The sequence below is a fragment of the Adelges cooleyi genome, unplaced genomic scaffold (assembly GCF_023614345.1).
Source record: "Adelges cooleyi isolate 19-005CV unplaced genomic scaffold, UGA_ACOO_1.1 ACOO_flye_CR_arks_rails_tigmint_CR_PRNA_9, whole genome shotgun sequence".
Lineage (NCBI taxonomy): Eukaryota > Metazoa > Arthropoda > Insecta > Hemiptera > Adelgidae > Adelges > Adelges cooleyi.
In genome coordinates, this window is record NW_026096579.1 from 6,979,783 (window position 1) to 6,993,289 (window position 13,507).

Below are 13,507 nucleotides of genomic sequence, written 5' to 3' on the forward strand. Positions count from 1 at the left end.
ATATATATATATAAAATATTTACGCTTGTGTATTTTCAAAAATTTATTTTACGATTATTGACGGATTGTTTTGGTTTAACGGATTGTAGTTAATATAACGCGTTAACCCACTGACTGGTTATTGGAGTGTAGCTTATTTATAAGCCTTAATTTTTACTTAGACTTTCATAGAGTACAATCAGAACTAATTGACAGCCGACAAGAAATACATGTAAGTTATACCATATAGCAATAATTATGTAGAATAGGAATAGGGTAGATGTGTCAGTTTTAACCACTGCGACAATAGACAATGGTAGCCCTTTTAATTTGTTTTTGACATTTTCATGTCTTTGCTCTGGGCACATAACCGAAAAAATCGTAACGTAAAAAGCGTAACGAAAAATCAGCCATTTTTCAGCCGAGTCTGCAACCACGATAGAACATTTTCATGTCTCGTTGAAGTACCGAATACATTTAGATTAGTTGTGGAATTATAGTTAAAAAAAAAATATAATACATGGAGCTTCCGGTTACAGCATAAGCCAAGGAGATTAAAAAATTATGTACAATCAAGTTTCTGGCTAAAATTGTAGTGTATATTATCTGGCCAAAAGTAACTTAACATAGAGAATTAAGCTATTTTGAATTTATTATTTAGTTCTAATTTGAACGTTGAACGTACAACATATCTCCTATCTCCTATATCTTACCCCTATCACTAACCCCCTGTCCCCTACCCCTATATACCACCCCTATCTCATATCTCATATCAGATAACAGCGTAACACTTTTTTCGTTACAATATTTTCGTTATAACATTTTCGGTTATGTGCCAGAGCTAAGACATGAAAATGTCAAAAAGCGTTACCACACGGAGATGGGGTTGGGGATGAGGATGGGGGTGGGAATGAGGTTGGGGTGTGAATTAGCTCTGGCACATAACCGAAAAAAGCGTTACCACATGGAGATGGGGTTGGGGGTTGGAATGGGGTTAGGGGTGAAAGATAGGGGTAGAAGATAGGGGGTGGGAATGGAGTTGGGGTTGGGGAGGTTACAAGATAGGGGTGGGTATAGGGGGTAGTAGATGGGGTGAGTGATAGGGGTGGGAGATAGGGGTAGGGGGTAGGGATGGGAGATCGGGGTGAGTGATAGGGGTGGTAGATAGGAGGAGATAAGGGGTAGGGGATAGGGGTGAGTGATAGGGATGGGAGATAGTGGGTAGGGGATAGGGGTAAGAGAGATAAGAGATAAGAGTTATGTTGTACGTTCAACGTTCAAATTAGAACTAAATAATAAATTCAAAACAGTTTAAGGGCCCAAATTCTCTATGAATTGTTTTAAGCCAGATAATAAACACTACAATTTTAGCCAGAAACTTGACGTTTTAATATACTACTTTGTTAAAATACTATATCATTATACTATATAATTCCACCACTACTCTAAATTTATTCGGTACTCCAACGAGACACGAAAATGTTCTTTCGTGGTTGCAAACTCGGCTGAAAAACTTTTTTATAGTAAGGCTGGCCATTACCGAGTTAATAAGTTAAAGTTAAGGTTGTGTAAACTTTTTTAATTAACTGGGCGTTTATTAACTTAACTTTTAACTTAATTAACTTTGTGCTGCATTAACGTCAAAAAAACGTAATTTTTAAAATTTTTCCTAGTTAAGTTATTTTTACTGTGAGCTATTGGATGGTTTAATTGAAATGCGTATTTTATAGTAGACCGTCTAGACATGGAACATAAAACAATATTATGTTTCACAGATTAGAAAAAAGCAGTCTTACGCAATCGATACTTTATTTTTAATTTATTTTCAAATTTGAGCGCGTTAACTTAAAAAGGGAAAAGTATTTCTCGCCACTGGGATTAGACAAACGACGTCGACGTCGCAAGGGTTTTACTATGGTATTACAGTGTTGTATATTTTGCGATTTGCTAGAAACTGCAAGGTGAAGGAAAACGAGAGGAGCACCGGTGCACTAACAGCGTCGGAATTAAAGGGAGGACTTGACGTGTGGACAAAAAAAAAGTTCAAAAAACAGCATTTCCAAACGGCAATGAGTCATTTGAAAACATTGCACTCCATCTTAGACGCTTCCAGTATTCTTCGTGTATAGGGGCGGATCCAAAATGCATTCATAAGCTATCATGAAAAACATCCGGTTCTGATAGCACGTGATAGATTCGCACGGTTGTTAGTTGGATAGGAACATCGGCGTTCAATGCATGCTGGCCCATCTGAGATGCGAGCATCGTTGCGGCAGCGTTAGCACAGATTGGAGCAATTCTTAATTCTCGCCCCTCTGTGCGAGCAACCGAATGACCCTCAAGACTTCAAGATCTTTGACTCCGGGACATTTTTTGGTCGGCCGTTCGTTCACAACATTTCCTGAACCAGATTACACAGAAACCAAGGCTTGGACAAAACGATGGCACACGATTCAAGCCACGACACAGCACTTCTGGTGCCAGTGGCAAGCAGAATATCTCCAGCAATTACAACAACGTACAAAATGGACCAGGCCACAAGAGAACATGAACCCTGGATAGTTAGTCATAATCAAGGAGGACAATCAACCACCATTAGCACGGACACTAGGGTGCATTGGAGATGTTCGCGCAGGACAAGATGAAAAGGGTCGTATATTAATATTGTTAAATTTGTTTTAATAATTTCAACAATGGTAAATAAACAAATAGAACAACCCTGCCCTTTCTTTATAATATGCGTACGTCATTCCTTGCAGCAGAATACACAGCTATAAACAGAATTTAATTAGGCATAAAAAAGTTGAACGGTCACATTCTGATTAAGAATTTGTTTTTTACAGTCTGCTAAATCATTGTGATTTAGCAAAACTACTGGCTAATTAACTACTGTATTTTGAGTACAACCGTAAACAGATAAAGTGGTGTGAGCCTTTGACCAGACATGACGCCATACGTCATAGATGTTTTTCAAGTTTCAACATACATAAGCCAATAAAGGTTACGATATTTCTTAATTGTAACAACAATACTTAATCTACATGATAAGTGTTATTTATAAAGTAGGTACCTATCAATAGGTAAACATCATAAATTATTGAAACATCAGGTTTGTATTTACACTAAAATATTTATTAAGTGTTTTTTTTTTTGTTTATTTAACTTTTACTTAACTTGATTTGAAGATTCCATTTTCGGTGTTTACCGACAGATTCTCAAAGTAGTTGGCGCGTGTATATGTATAAAATGTAAATAACACGTGTATTAAAAAAATATTATTATTACAAAACAACAGCTATGAAATTCTTTAACAAAAATATTGTTTTATTATTTATTGCTATTACTTTGTTGGAGATTTATATTTGTACTAATGACTTTACATAAAAAATTTAAATCTTAGGTGACATATTTACTAAATTTAGCTATATTAAAAAAAAAAAACATAAATCTTATTATTAGTTTTAAATAATCATCGTACAATATTTGTAAGTAATTTAATATATCTAAGTAATAAATTATGTAAAATTGGTCTTTCCGGTTCCTTTTATTGTAAAAAAAAATACACCGCATAATCGATACACGTAGTCGAAATTTCAATATGAATATTTTTGTTTTTGACATGTTTTAACAATTGGCACTGTTGTAATTTAGGCGACACAATCTGTCTAGACGGCAATTGTAGTGTTTGTAGGAAGTGATAAATTTCCAAACAGAAATAAACATCTCGGTTGTTTGAAATAAATTGGTACTGAAAAATGAGTTGTTGTCAGAAGATTGTTTTGAGTATTTGTCACGGAGAAGAACGTGATCTTAGCGCGTTTCCCGGCCAAACCACTGAGATTATATACCATTGAAATTATCGCTGACATTTTAATTGCCAAGTAAAACTGGGTTTGTAATTCCAAAACAACTGTTTTCGCTGACAAAGGAGACAAACAGGCGGAACTTTCGAAAAAGATTGCCGGAAAGCAGGTAGGTACATAAGTTTGCATTGTTTCACTTTACACATTTAGAAAATCATTTAATTTCAAGAAATTTGTATGGTTATAACTAAACAAATGACAGCAGCTAGAAAAATGTGAAAAAGCATAACAAAACCAAGCACACTATAAGCCCACACAGCCTGGAACAGTACATTTTTCAAACTAGTACAGTTTAAACCTGTACAGTCCAAACCAAGCACATTAAGTAAGTATTAATGCGAGATGCAGTGTCCACAGTTTACCTATTCAAAATTCTGAACTATTTTGTACATACAATATTGTTCTATTAAAAAATTGTCCTAATGTAAACATTTATAATTATAACTTAATATTACATTTAATTTAATTGTATAGAAAATGTATTACACAAATATTTTCTCAACTGCGACAATCTAAATAATGAAGACGAATTAAATTTTGATTTATTTTTTATTACGAAATCGGAAAATATGAACACAGTAATTAAAATCTTGCTCGTTGCAAATAATTTAGAAGAATAAAATACAACTGCAATAAACTACAAATGAGATAAGCCTTTTAATTATTTGTCCATAATAATTTAAGTATATGGTAAAATATATGATTATGATATTATTCAATTAATATTATTGAAAACAATTATTCACAAAGTATTCTGAATAACTAGAGAAGTACTTTAATATAATTACTCAAACATTTTACAAGATTTAGGCTTATTTTTAAAGGGCACTCGTATAAAATGTTGATTTACGCACGTTCCAAATTATTTTTAGCTTTACAATAATATATTATAGTCTATTTTAAAGCCATGGGGGATATACATACATTATCTTCATCCTCACCTCGTGACCTCGCCTCTGTTGAGAGCAAATGTCTCAAACCTAAAAACAAACATGTATCCATTTATATTTCTACTGCGTGATAATGTGAGAGAAAGAATGCTCAGAATGTACCGCATCCATCATAACGTGTGGCGAGTATTAATATTTAATATGGAATACAACTATATTTTTTTTTTTTTGTCCAAGCAGCACACTTGACATCCCAAATACCTTCGTTGCCACCTATGGACCCGATTGACGTATACATGAAACACTGGTGCCCGGAAGGAAGAACGTATGCGGTAAGAAAGCCCGCACCTGGTAAAGGTGTTTTGACATATCTGTCTGTCACTCCACAACCACACAGATGGGTTAACGGAAAATGAAAACACCAAAGCTCTTTTCGAAATTACATTTATATCAAAACAATATATATATATATATATTATTTTATTATTTTATTGAAAGCCGTTCAGTCGAAAAATATATAGGAGCACAATAAATGTACAGTTTGAATAACTAAGTGTATAGTTGCTTTACTAACCATTTAGTTGGCCAAAATGTTTATGTGGTTATTTTAACTATACATTCATTTTACCCATGTATCGACCATAATTTTAGTTGACCCGATTGCAAGCTGAATGTGTCAATCCCTCAGGGTTAGCTAATAAGAAACTACCAATTCCTTAGTACTATTTTGTTGACTTTTTCTGCGACCTGCAAACATGTCGTGTTATTTAGTTGAGCTATAATAATCTATTGTATTGCATATTATGATATCTTTATTATGATTTAAAATTATTATTTGAAAAGAATTACAGACACTATATACTTAAAACAAAAATAAATTTAAGAAAAAGTTATAAAAACTGTTTATATTAATAACATTTGCACGAAACAAATAGGCACAAGAAATGAAAGAATGAAAAACATAATATAATACTTTCAATACACACAAGAAAATTCCTCCAAAAAATTAATGTTAATCTATCCATAAATAAAACAAGGTCTTTATGACAATTTAACCTTTTAATAACTGCCAGTAACAAATAGTGTTTTAAGCTTTATTTAACCGACTTCGTTGCAGTTTTTGTTAGAACTATATAATTTATTTTTATTTTTTTATTAGCCTTTAGTGGGAAATATGATGGCTTAACCATACAACTGGTCTAGAACATCGGGTAATGTCTTAGTCTGAAATAATTGTTTAAAAAATTGTGTAGACTTTTTTCCATATCTAGAACGTTTCTTATCTTCGAAGTCAACTCGATAAATCCCAAACTTTGGTCTGAAACATTAAAACACAATTGATTTTTTATATATTATACCTAAATTTATTTTATGATTTTCAAATTTATAATTTACATTAAGTCATTTGAATAAAAAAATATTATTAACAATATAGATATGATTACTTGTAACCGAAAAACCATTCAAACGAGTCCATAAACGACCAAACTCCATAACCGATCACGTTGCATCCATCTTCATTGATTGCGTTCAGTACAGAAGTTAAATAACCCTAAATATATTATGTTAGTCCGTTTATTTAATGAACAAATTGAAATAGAACTTTTTTAAATAGGCTACACAAGTCAGCTGTACAAATGAATTAGCTTACTATGACCCAGCTCACTTTAAACAAATATTTTGTCAAAAATGGATATTTTTTTCTTTAGGTGAAAAATACTCATTTTCGTTTTCATCATAAAAACAGAAAATTCAAAACAAAATAAATTACTAAGTGTTTAAAATAATTAAATTTCAAATAATATTTTATTTTAATATCTTTTTTTTCCCCCATTAAAATATATTATATTTATTTTTATATGTAATTAAGTGTATAGTTTTTGAGTTCTTAAAAATAATTTATGTGAAATTTCCAAATACTACTTGCATAGGCAACTGATGTAAACTAGTCTCTCCGTGCAGTTATTTTCGGAGTATAATTAAAATTTGATTATTCCGTTATGCTAAACAAGATTTTGGTAATTTAGCCGAGGGATTAAGGACGAGATTAATTGTACACCCACTGAGCTAAGTTTGTGCTCAGCTACTATTAATATACTTACTTGCTATAATTTTTAAGGAATTTCGTACATGTTCTCAGTGTGACTATCCCAAAATATAAAATACTATACTGAACAAGACCTAAGTACAACGGTTGAGGGCAGAGCTGAAATGCTATTTGGAGAAGGGGAACGGTAGCGCGGAGTGTATTGGATGTCCAATTTTTATTTCTGTGCCTTATTGGCCTGCTTTAATCTACTTACATAGTGGTATCTTATTTTGAAGAAAGCGTCCTCGTCTTCGTCCAGCCCTTTGCCGGCAACTCCATTTTCCGTTATGAACAACCTGGGATTGCCATACGTGTCTCTAATCCAACACAACGCTTCTCGCAGCCCTCTTGGTGTATCCTGCAAACGCAAATTATGCGGTATCTGGTGTTAGATTACAATAGCGCCATAACGCTCTACACAACTGTAATGATTCACTTTTAACCACATCGGGTTCCATTTGGGGTACTCTTCCATAAACGATAAATCGAAATTCGAATCGATCGATTTAAGCGAACAATAATTACTGTCCGTGCACTTCAGCGTCGTGGCGTGTACAGAGAAATAATGGTTGAACCCCAAAAAATCCAGAGTTCCTGTTAAAGAAAACAATTATTATTATTTCTGGACATGGATAATAATTATGGATACCAAAAAAAATGGCAAACGAGCATTTGGCATCTGGGTTCAGAGAAGTTTTTGAATACAAATTTAAAATAAAAAAATTGCTCTAAGAGTACTGACTTAAAAAAAAACTTGTATTTTGATTAGTTTGCTTAGAAAATCATTATATTATCTATAATTTATTTTTTAAAAATTCACCCCTTCAAAATCTTTAAAAAAAAACACCCAAAAAGTGTATATGTTTTTCAGCTTGAACTGACGATGCTTTATACCTATAACTTTTTTTTTTTTTTAATAGTCAAATTAGTTCCAAATTTATATGAAATATTTTTTAGACATAGAAAAATGTTTTTCGTTTAGGAAATTATTCGAAAACACTTGTTTTTTTTTTTAGAGAAGGGAGAGAGAAATAATTTATTTATTATTTGCTACAAATTCAATTACCCTGTAAATATTACCCATTTTTTTTTTATATTCCAATAAAATTCGCCCAACGCCGGATCCAACGCTCATTGCTAACACCAACCTTTAATTAAGCACTTTTCATATTCGTCGAATTCCGAAAGACGATTTGTTGTTATACCGTTAGCTTGGCTGACCAACGAAACCGACCGTTTCACATCTTCCGGGTAATCTCCAAAGTACAAAGGATGAGCGAAAATTCCAAATTGCCACATACGAGCCCGGTGAACAGCATAATGATCTTGTGCGCTGTTCGGGTCTTTGGGGCGATACCAATCCAGGTTCAAACAAATACCGATTTGGCCTGTGTATATGTATAAAAGCTTTTATTCTTTGTTTAGTTTTTAAAGTATTTTATTGATTAATTTAACCCTTAACTTTGCTAAGGCTAATTTTTAAATAACAAGAATAATATTATTTAAAATTAAAATACATTTTAGGTTGGTCGAGGAGAGTTGTATAGTATAAAACATAGTATGCACCTTTAAAGATACAGTTCCAAGTTGAGGGTTAATGATGTTTTATAACTAATTTATTTAGCAGATATATTGGACACGGATATATTCGATAATAATAGTTACTACCCCAATTAATTGATTCGGACAAACAATACCTAAATGTAAATATCCGATTTATGTGAAGTGGAAGTAAGAAGAAAGTCCTAAACTTTATTTTCTCTACTTGAAACCGAAACCGAAATCCGTAATAAAAAAAGCCCAACTTTTAACTTTATAAAATATGTACAAACTCATATGTTTGATAATTTAACAACTTGATATATATGATGAAAAAGTCAATTTAGGAGAAAGAAGTCTAGTGATTAACTAGTCAGTAAAAACGGCTGTTAAAATTATTATTTTTAGCGATCAATATGGAAATAGCACATTAGTTAGTTCTTTAAAAAAAAAAATTGGGCGTTATTCGGTTTAAAAATAATTGTGCACGACCTCCGCTGCACGGAAGTACATAGGAACATGGATATGTCTTAATATACAAGTATAGGACCCTGGTACTTTCTAATATCGAATGTTTTATCTCTAATCTCTTATCTCCCGCTTCTCACCTTCAGCATCCAGCTGGACCATCTCTTAACTCTTATCTCTTATTTCTTATCAGCAAATAATCATCGAATAAAATTACAATCGATAAACGTTATTCGCGATTTGTCTCAGTTTTAAGACGTTTTTGTTGTAGTTGTATGTGTACATTTTTATTGGTTATTTAATTTTTAATTACGGTTGACAAAATATAACAACAAAATAACCGTTTTGAAATGCTCTGAATTCTCTGTCGTACAACCGATAAGCAGTGGCGTGGGCCAGTATTATGTGGTGTACAGCCAAGTAGTCCCCGAAGCCGCTCGAAGTCAACGCGGGTGCCCCGAACGCACTGCCATAGCTTTCGGCTACGTTGAACGGTTCATTGATGGTGATCCAGTATTTCACCTGAAATATATATTTAATTTAATTATATTATATATATATTATATATATATATATATATATATAGGTCGAATCACAATAGTATGCTAACATGTACGTACTCGGTCGCCAAACGCGCTAAACACAAACCGGCAGTAACGGCTGAAGAGCTGGACGACAATTCTGTTGCACCAACCACCGAGGTCTTGTATCGATTGAGGCAAATCCCAATGGTAAATCGTTACCTGTAAACAACAACAAAAAAAAAACTGATGGCATAAATTACACAGCTTGCGCTAATTAAAAGCCGACATTTTAATTTCGCTACTGTTATTTTATACCGTACAACGCAGCAATCCATTAGGGTACAATTCAATTTTCACGGACCAACGCGGTCTTGAATATCAAACACTATTGTGGTGAAACGAAAAGCTTTCGAGCAATTAAATAATTAAAGTACAGATGATTTTTTCAAAATTATCATAATAAATAAGCTGTGCTTGGAAGAAGCGTCAAAAGATGTCGTAATGGCATTATTTTTTTTTTTTCAAGTTTTAGTACATCAACTGTTTACAGATAAAATGCAAAATTATTATCAACCGTTTCTCCGCAGACAGAACGCACGTTTTTTTTCTTTACCACTCGTTTTAGACTAGTAGTTTTTAGAATACAAGTGTTTTAATGTATCCAATTTTACCAATTATATTTGATAATGGTACAGTGGTCAGTCACAACACATCCGGAACATGGGACAAGATGTATATTTAATTGTAATTTAGATTCGTTAACGAAAAACAACTATAACTTGCAATTAAATGGATTAAATTTAACTGTTCTTCGTTTGATCAAATGATAGAATAGTTATGACAAAAAAAAATTCCTGTAGGACATAACACAAAACTGATTTTTATTTAAATTAAAAATTGAGGAACAAAATTTGTTTCTTAATAGGAACGCAGAAAGGAACTAGTCCGTTTTGTATATTATTAAAAACTATTTATTTAATATGACCGATGTCCGGATAGCTTTTAACTGTTTAGCAAATAAATAATTCAAAACTACCAGCAATAATGACATTATTATCCTATCGGGTAAAATAATAGCTACTGTACCAAGGGAGTGATGTTGTTCTCCAATAACGCGTCGATTAGTTGATTGTAATATTGAACGCCAGACGGATTTATTAGACTATCCTCGCCCCTAGGTAAAAGCCGGGGCCAGCTCAAAGAAAACCGATAAGTTTGGACCTTCAAATAAATAACAAAATTATAATTATTTTTAAAAGGGTAATGCATTGTTAGATAATTTGAAAAAATCTATTTTGACATTTTATATTACTACGAAAATAATAACATTATATTGTATATTGTTTATAAAATGTTTACTAAAAAAATTCAAATGATTCGAAAACTACTTTTATCGTTTAACGAAGTCATTTTTCATTGTAATAATACATTGTATTTCTTTTTGCTTCCAACTGTCGTTTTTGTGTTTGGATTTCGTGTCATACTCCAAAATCATTCGTCTATTTCTAAATTATTTACTTGACTTTTTCACGCCATACTTTATAGATGTATTTTTAAACTAAGTAAGCGTCTCTTATTTATTTTTTTATATCAAACCCATCACAAGATGTGAATTATTAATAATATTGGTAATATTTTTTTTGTGCTCACTAAACAAAATTGAGTAACAACAAAAAACTAAAAAATGTAATTGTTTGTTTTGTATGAAAAAAATTGGTTTTAATTCCTATTTTTCAACATTTCCATTGCCTTTCTAATGTTAAGTTCTTCGGAATTATTTACATTTTTAAGTAATTTTACTGATTTTATACTATGATTTAGTATCCAATATAATATAACTCATGTTTTTTTTTTGTTACAATAAAGTATAAATAAAAAATTAAAAAATCCAATTTCACTAAAACTGAAGTAAGCTACTTATGTTAGTGGATTAGATTACTACCTTACGGCAGACTTTTCCAAAAGTAATTGCGACACATTGATCAAGATTACAGTACTACATTAATCCTCTCGACAACTCTATCTATCACTAACGCTTTCCATACCACCATTCAAATTGACCTTTTCACTTATATAAAATACATTTAACAGTACATTTACGCTGACCCATTTCATCCTGTTCCCTTCTACTTTCATACATAATCGTTTGTCATCCTCATAATAGTTGTCGTTTTCGCTGTAGTAAGTTTTAGGTTGTTTCGTCCAATCATTTTCCACTCTTGTGACATTTCCCAAACTAAACCACTTAACATCTGACGTATCATTTCGACCCCAGCGCGTTTCCTCGCCAACTCGCTACCCTTGCAAAGCATTTAATTGTCAGATAATGATGGTCGTCTTACGCCGAGCTCTTTAAGACGCCCGACGTCTTCGGCGATGTTATAATAACTATTACAAGCGACGTCGCCCGTTATAGGGGTAGCACATGGCTTGTGATTGCTGAATCGATACACTGGCAAGCCTTTGCACATGAACAAAAGTCGTGTCCTCGGAGGGTTCTGTTCATCTCCTGTGTCTCCTGAATCCGGATCGCCGTCAAACAACTCTTGTCTAGTGTGCGCTACTCGATCCCATATGCTTTCGGCTTTTCCTGGAAAAATGCAAACATAGAACATTGTTATACAAACGACAGAAGCTAGCTACGAGTGATTGCACCACCCTGTATATACGACAACGTGTATAGATCAAAATATGAGAACCCTGGCTAATTTATCCGGTCCACGGTAAAACACGGCAATCGTGGATATGTGTATGTCTTGTAGCGCACTTTACGCAATAGTATTCCTGATACCTAAATTTATAAATTGACAAAAATCCTGACACGAAATGCCACAAACAATTTGCGTGACTCCCAGCAGTAAAAACATATCCGTGTTAAGGCTTACAAAAGAGATACTTTATAATGCTAAACCATCAAGTTAAACAACTGTCACTTCCATCTTGATAAAATGTAGAAAACACGTCTAACAATTTACTATTATATAAGAAATATAAAAAAAATACAGTCATAAGCCAAATAACTACTGGCTATTAATCTTATTCTTGTTCATGGAATTTAATCTGAAGGTGTCAAATCTGCATGCGGACATAAATTATTATTGTATCAAAGAAAATCATAAAAAAAAATATATATGTATATAATTCCACACACTCAACTAAAAACAACAATCTATTGAATCTCGTGTGAATTGAAAAAAATAATAATAATATTGACCCAATACAAATGTTTGTAATTTTTATTGCGAAAGAAAATTATATTTGTTCATCTTTTAAACACACAAATCATTTGTACATTGGATTTGAAAAATGTTTATTGCCTAAATAATATGTTATGCCTTTTTTTTTATTGCCTTTGCAGTGATATTTATTACCGTCTACAGATTCGAATCGAAGTCTTATAAAATTGATTTTATCATAAATACCATCTTCGCTAATTTAAATATTCTTCTTTGCCTACCCCTTACAAGCGATAGGTTGTGCTTCCCTAGATATTTAATATACTAATAATTGTCAATTACCTATACCAATAATTAAATTGTTAAATTCAATATATACCTTCGTCGTTCCAGGCACCTTCAACTTGATATGCTGCAGAACTAGTACAAAACATAAATCCGTCGGGGAAATGTTGGTATTTACATTTAAAATCCATTAAATCTGGATTGCCTGAAAAGTCAAATTAGCTAAAAATGATTAATGAAATGTATGGAAAATAACGTTTTTTGACCTAAATTAGTTACACGATTTTTTATGCATTTTGAACTTGAATGATTTTTCAATTATAAAACAAACTGACTCTTTCCAGATAAATAACATAACATACCGCTTAACATGGTTGTTACTCACCGGCAAAAGAAATAGTTTTATACGACATATCTTTAAATGCAAAATGCAACTAGCACCGCGGCAGTCTAGGCGTCGTTATGTTTGACAATGATACTGAAATAAGTAGATCAATACAAAAGCTTTGTTTCCATATAAATATAAAAAAAAAATCCTTGACTTTTTTACGTGTAAAAGTAACAAAAATCTTTTAATTGCGTTCAGAGTTCTATATTTGTGTATCAGTGTATTATATGGAAGTCTTGCAACAATTTTGCAGTAGCTACATATGTACCGCATCTTGACTGGTGGTCCTTGAGTAGAGCAAATAAT

General features: G+C 32.4%; 1 protein-coding gene and 1 long non-coding RNA gene across 3 annotated transcripts; one reads left to right on the forward strand and one right to left on the reverse strand.

Annotated features, from left to right (window-relative positions):
- The first annotated feature begins 3,100 nt into the window (after nucleotides 1-3,100).
- On the forward strand, nucleotides 3,101-5,449 carry LOC126846512 (uncharacterized). The gene is made up of 3 exons (XR_007686896.1): nucleotides 3,101-3,951; nucleotides 4,012-4,167; nucleotides 4,973-5,449. It is a non-coding gene; the product is annotated as an uncharacterized LOC126846512 (long non-coding RNA).
- Nucleotides 5,450-5,804: 355 nt separating this feature from the next.
- Nucleotides 5,805-13,292, reverse strand: LOC126846592 (myrosinase 1-like). Of its 2 annotated transcripts, none has more exons than XM_050586202.1 (11): nucleotides 13,199-13,292; nucleotides 12,908-13,018; nucleotides 11,695-11,942; nucleotides 10,439-10,573; nucleotides 9,449-9,571; nucleotides 9,170-9,350; nucleotides 7,970-8,209; nucleotides 7,258-7,415; nucleotides 7,036-7,179; nucleotides 6,178-6,284; nucleotides 5,805-6,050 (listed from the first exon to the last, which is right to left on the reverse strand). In XM_050586202.1, exons 1-11 carry the CDS (start codon nucleotides 13,224-13,226, stop codon nucleotides 5,915-5,917), a joined length of 1,611 nt encoding a protein of 536 aa, XP_050442159.1. In that variant the 5' UTR covers nucleotides 13,227-13,292; the 3' UTR covers nucleotides 5,805-5,914. The 2 variants fall into 2 exon arrangements, with proteins under 2 accessions (XP_050442159.1, XP_050442160.1); XM_050586203.1 differs by having other exon boundaries at nucleotides 13,176-13,248.
- Between the last annotated feature and the right edge of the window lie 215 nt (nucleotides 13,293-13,507).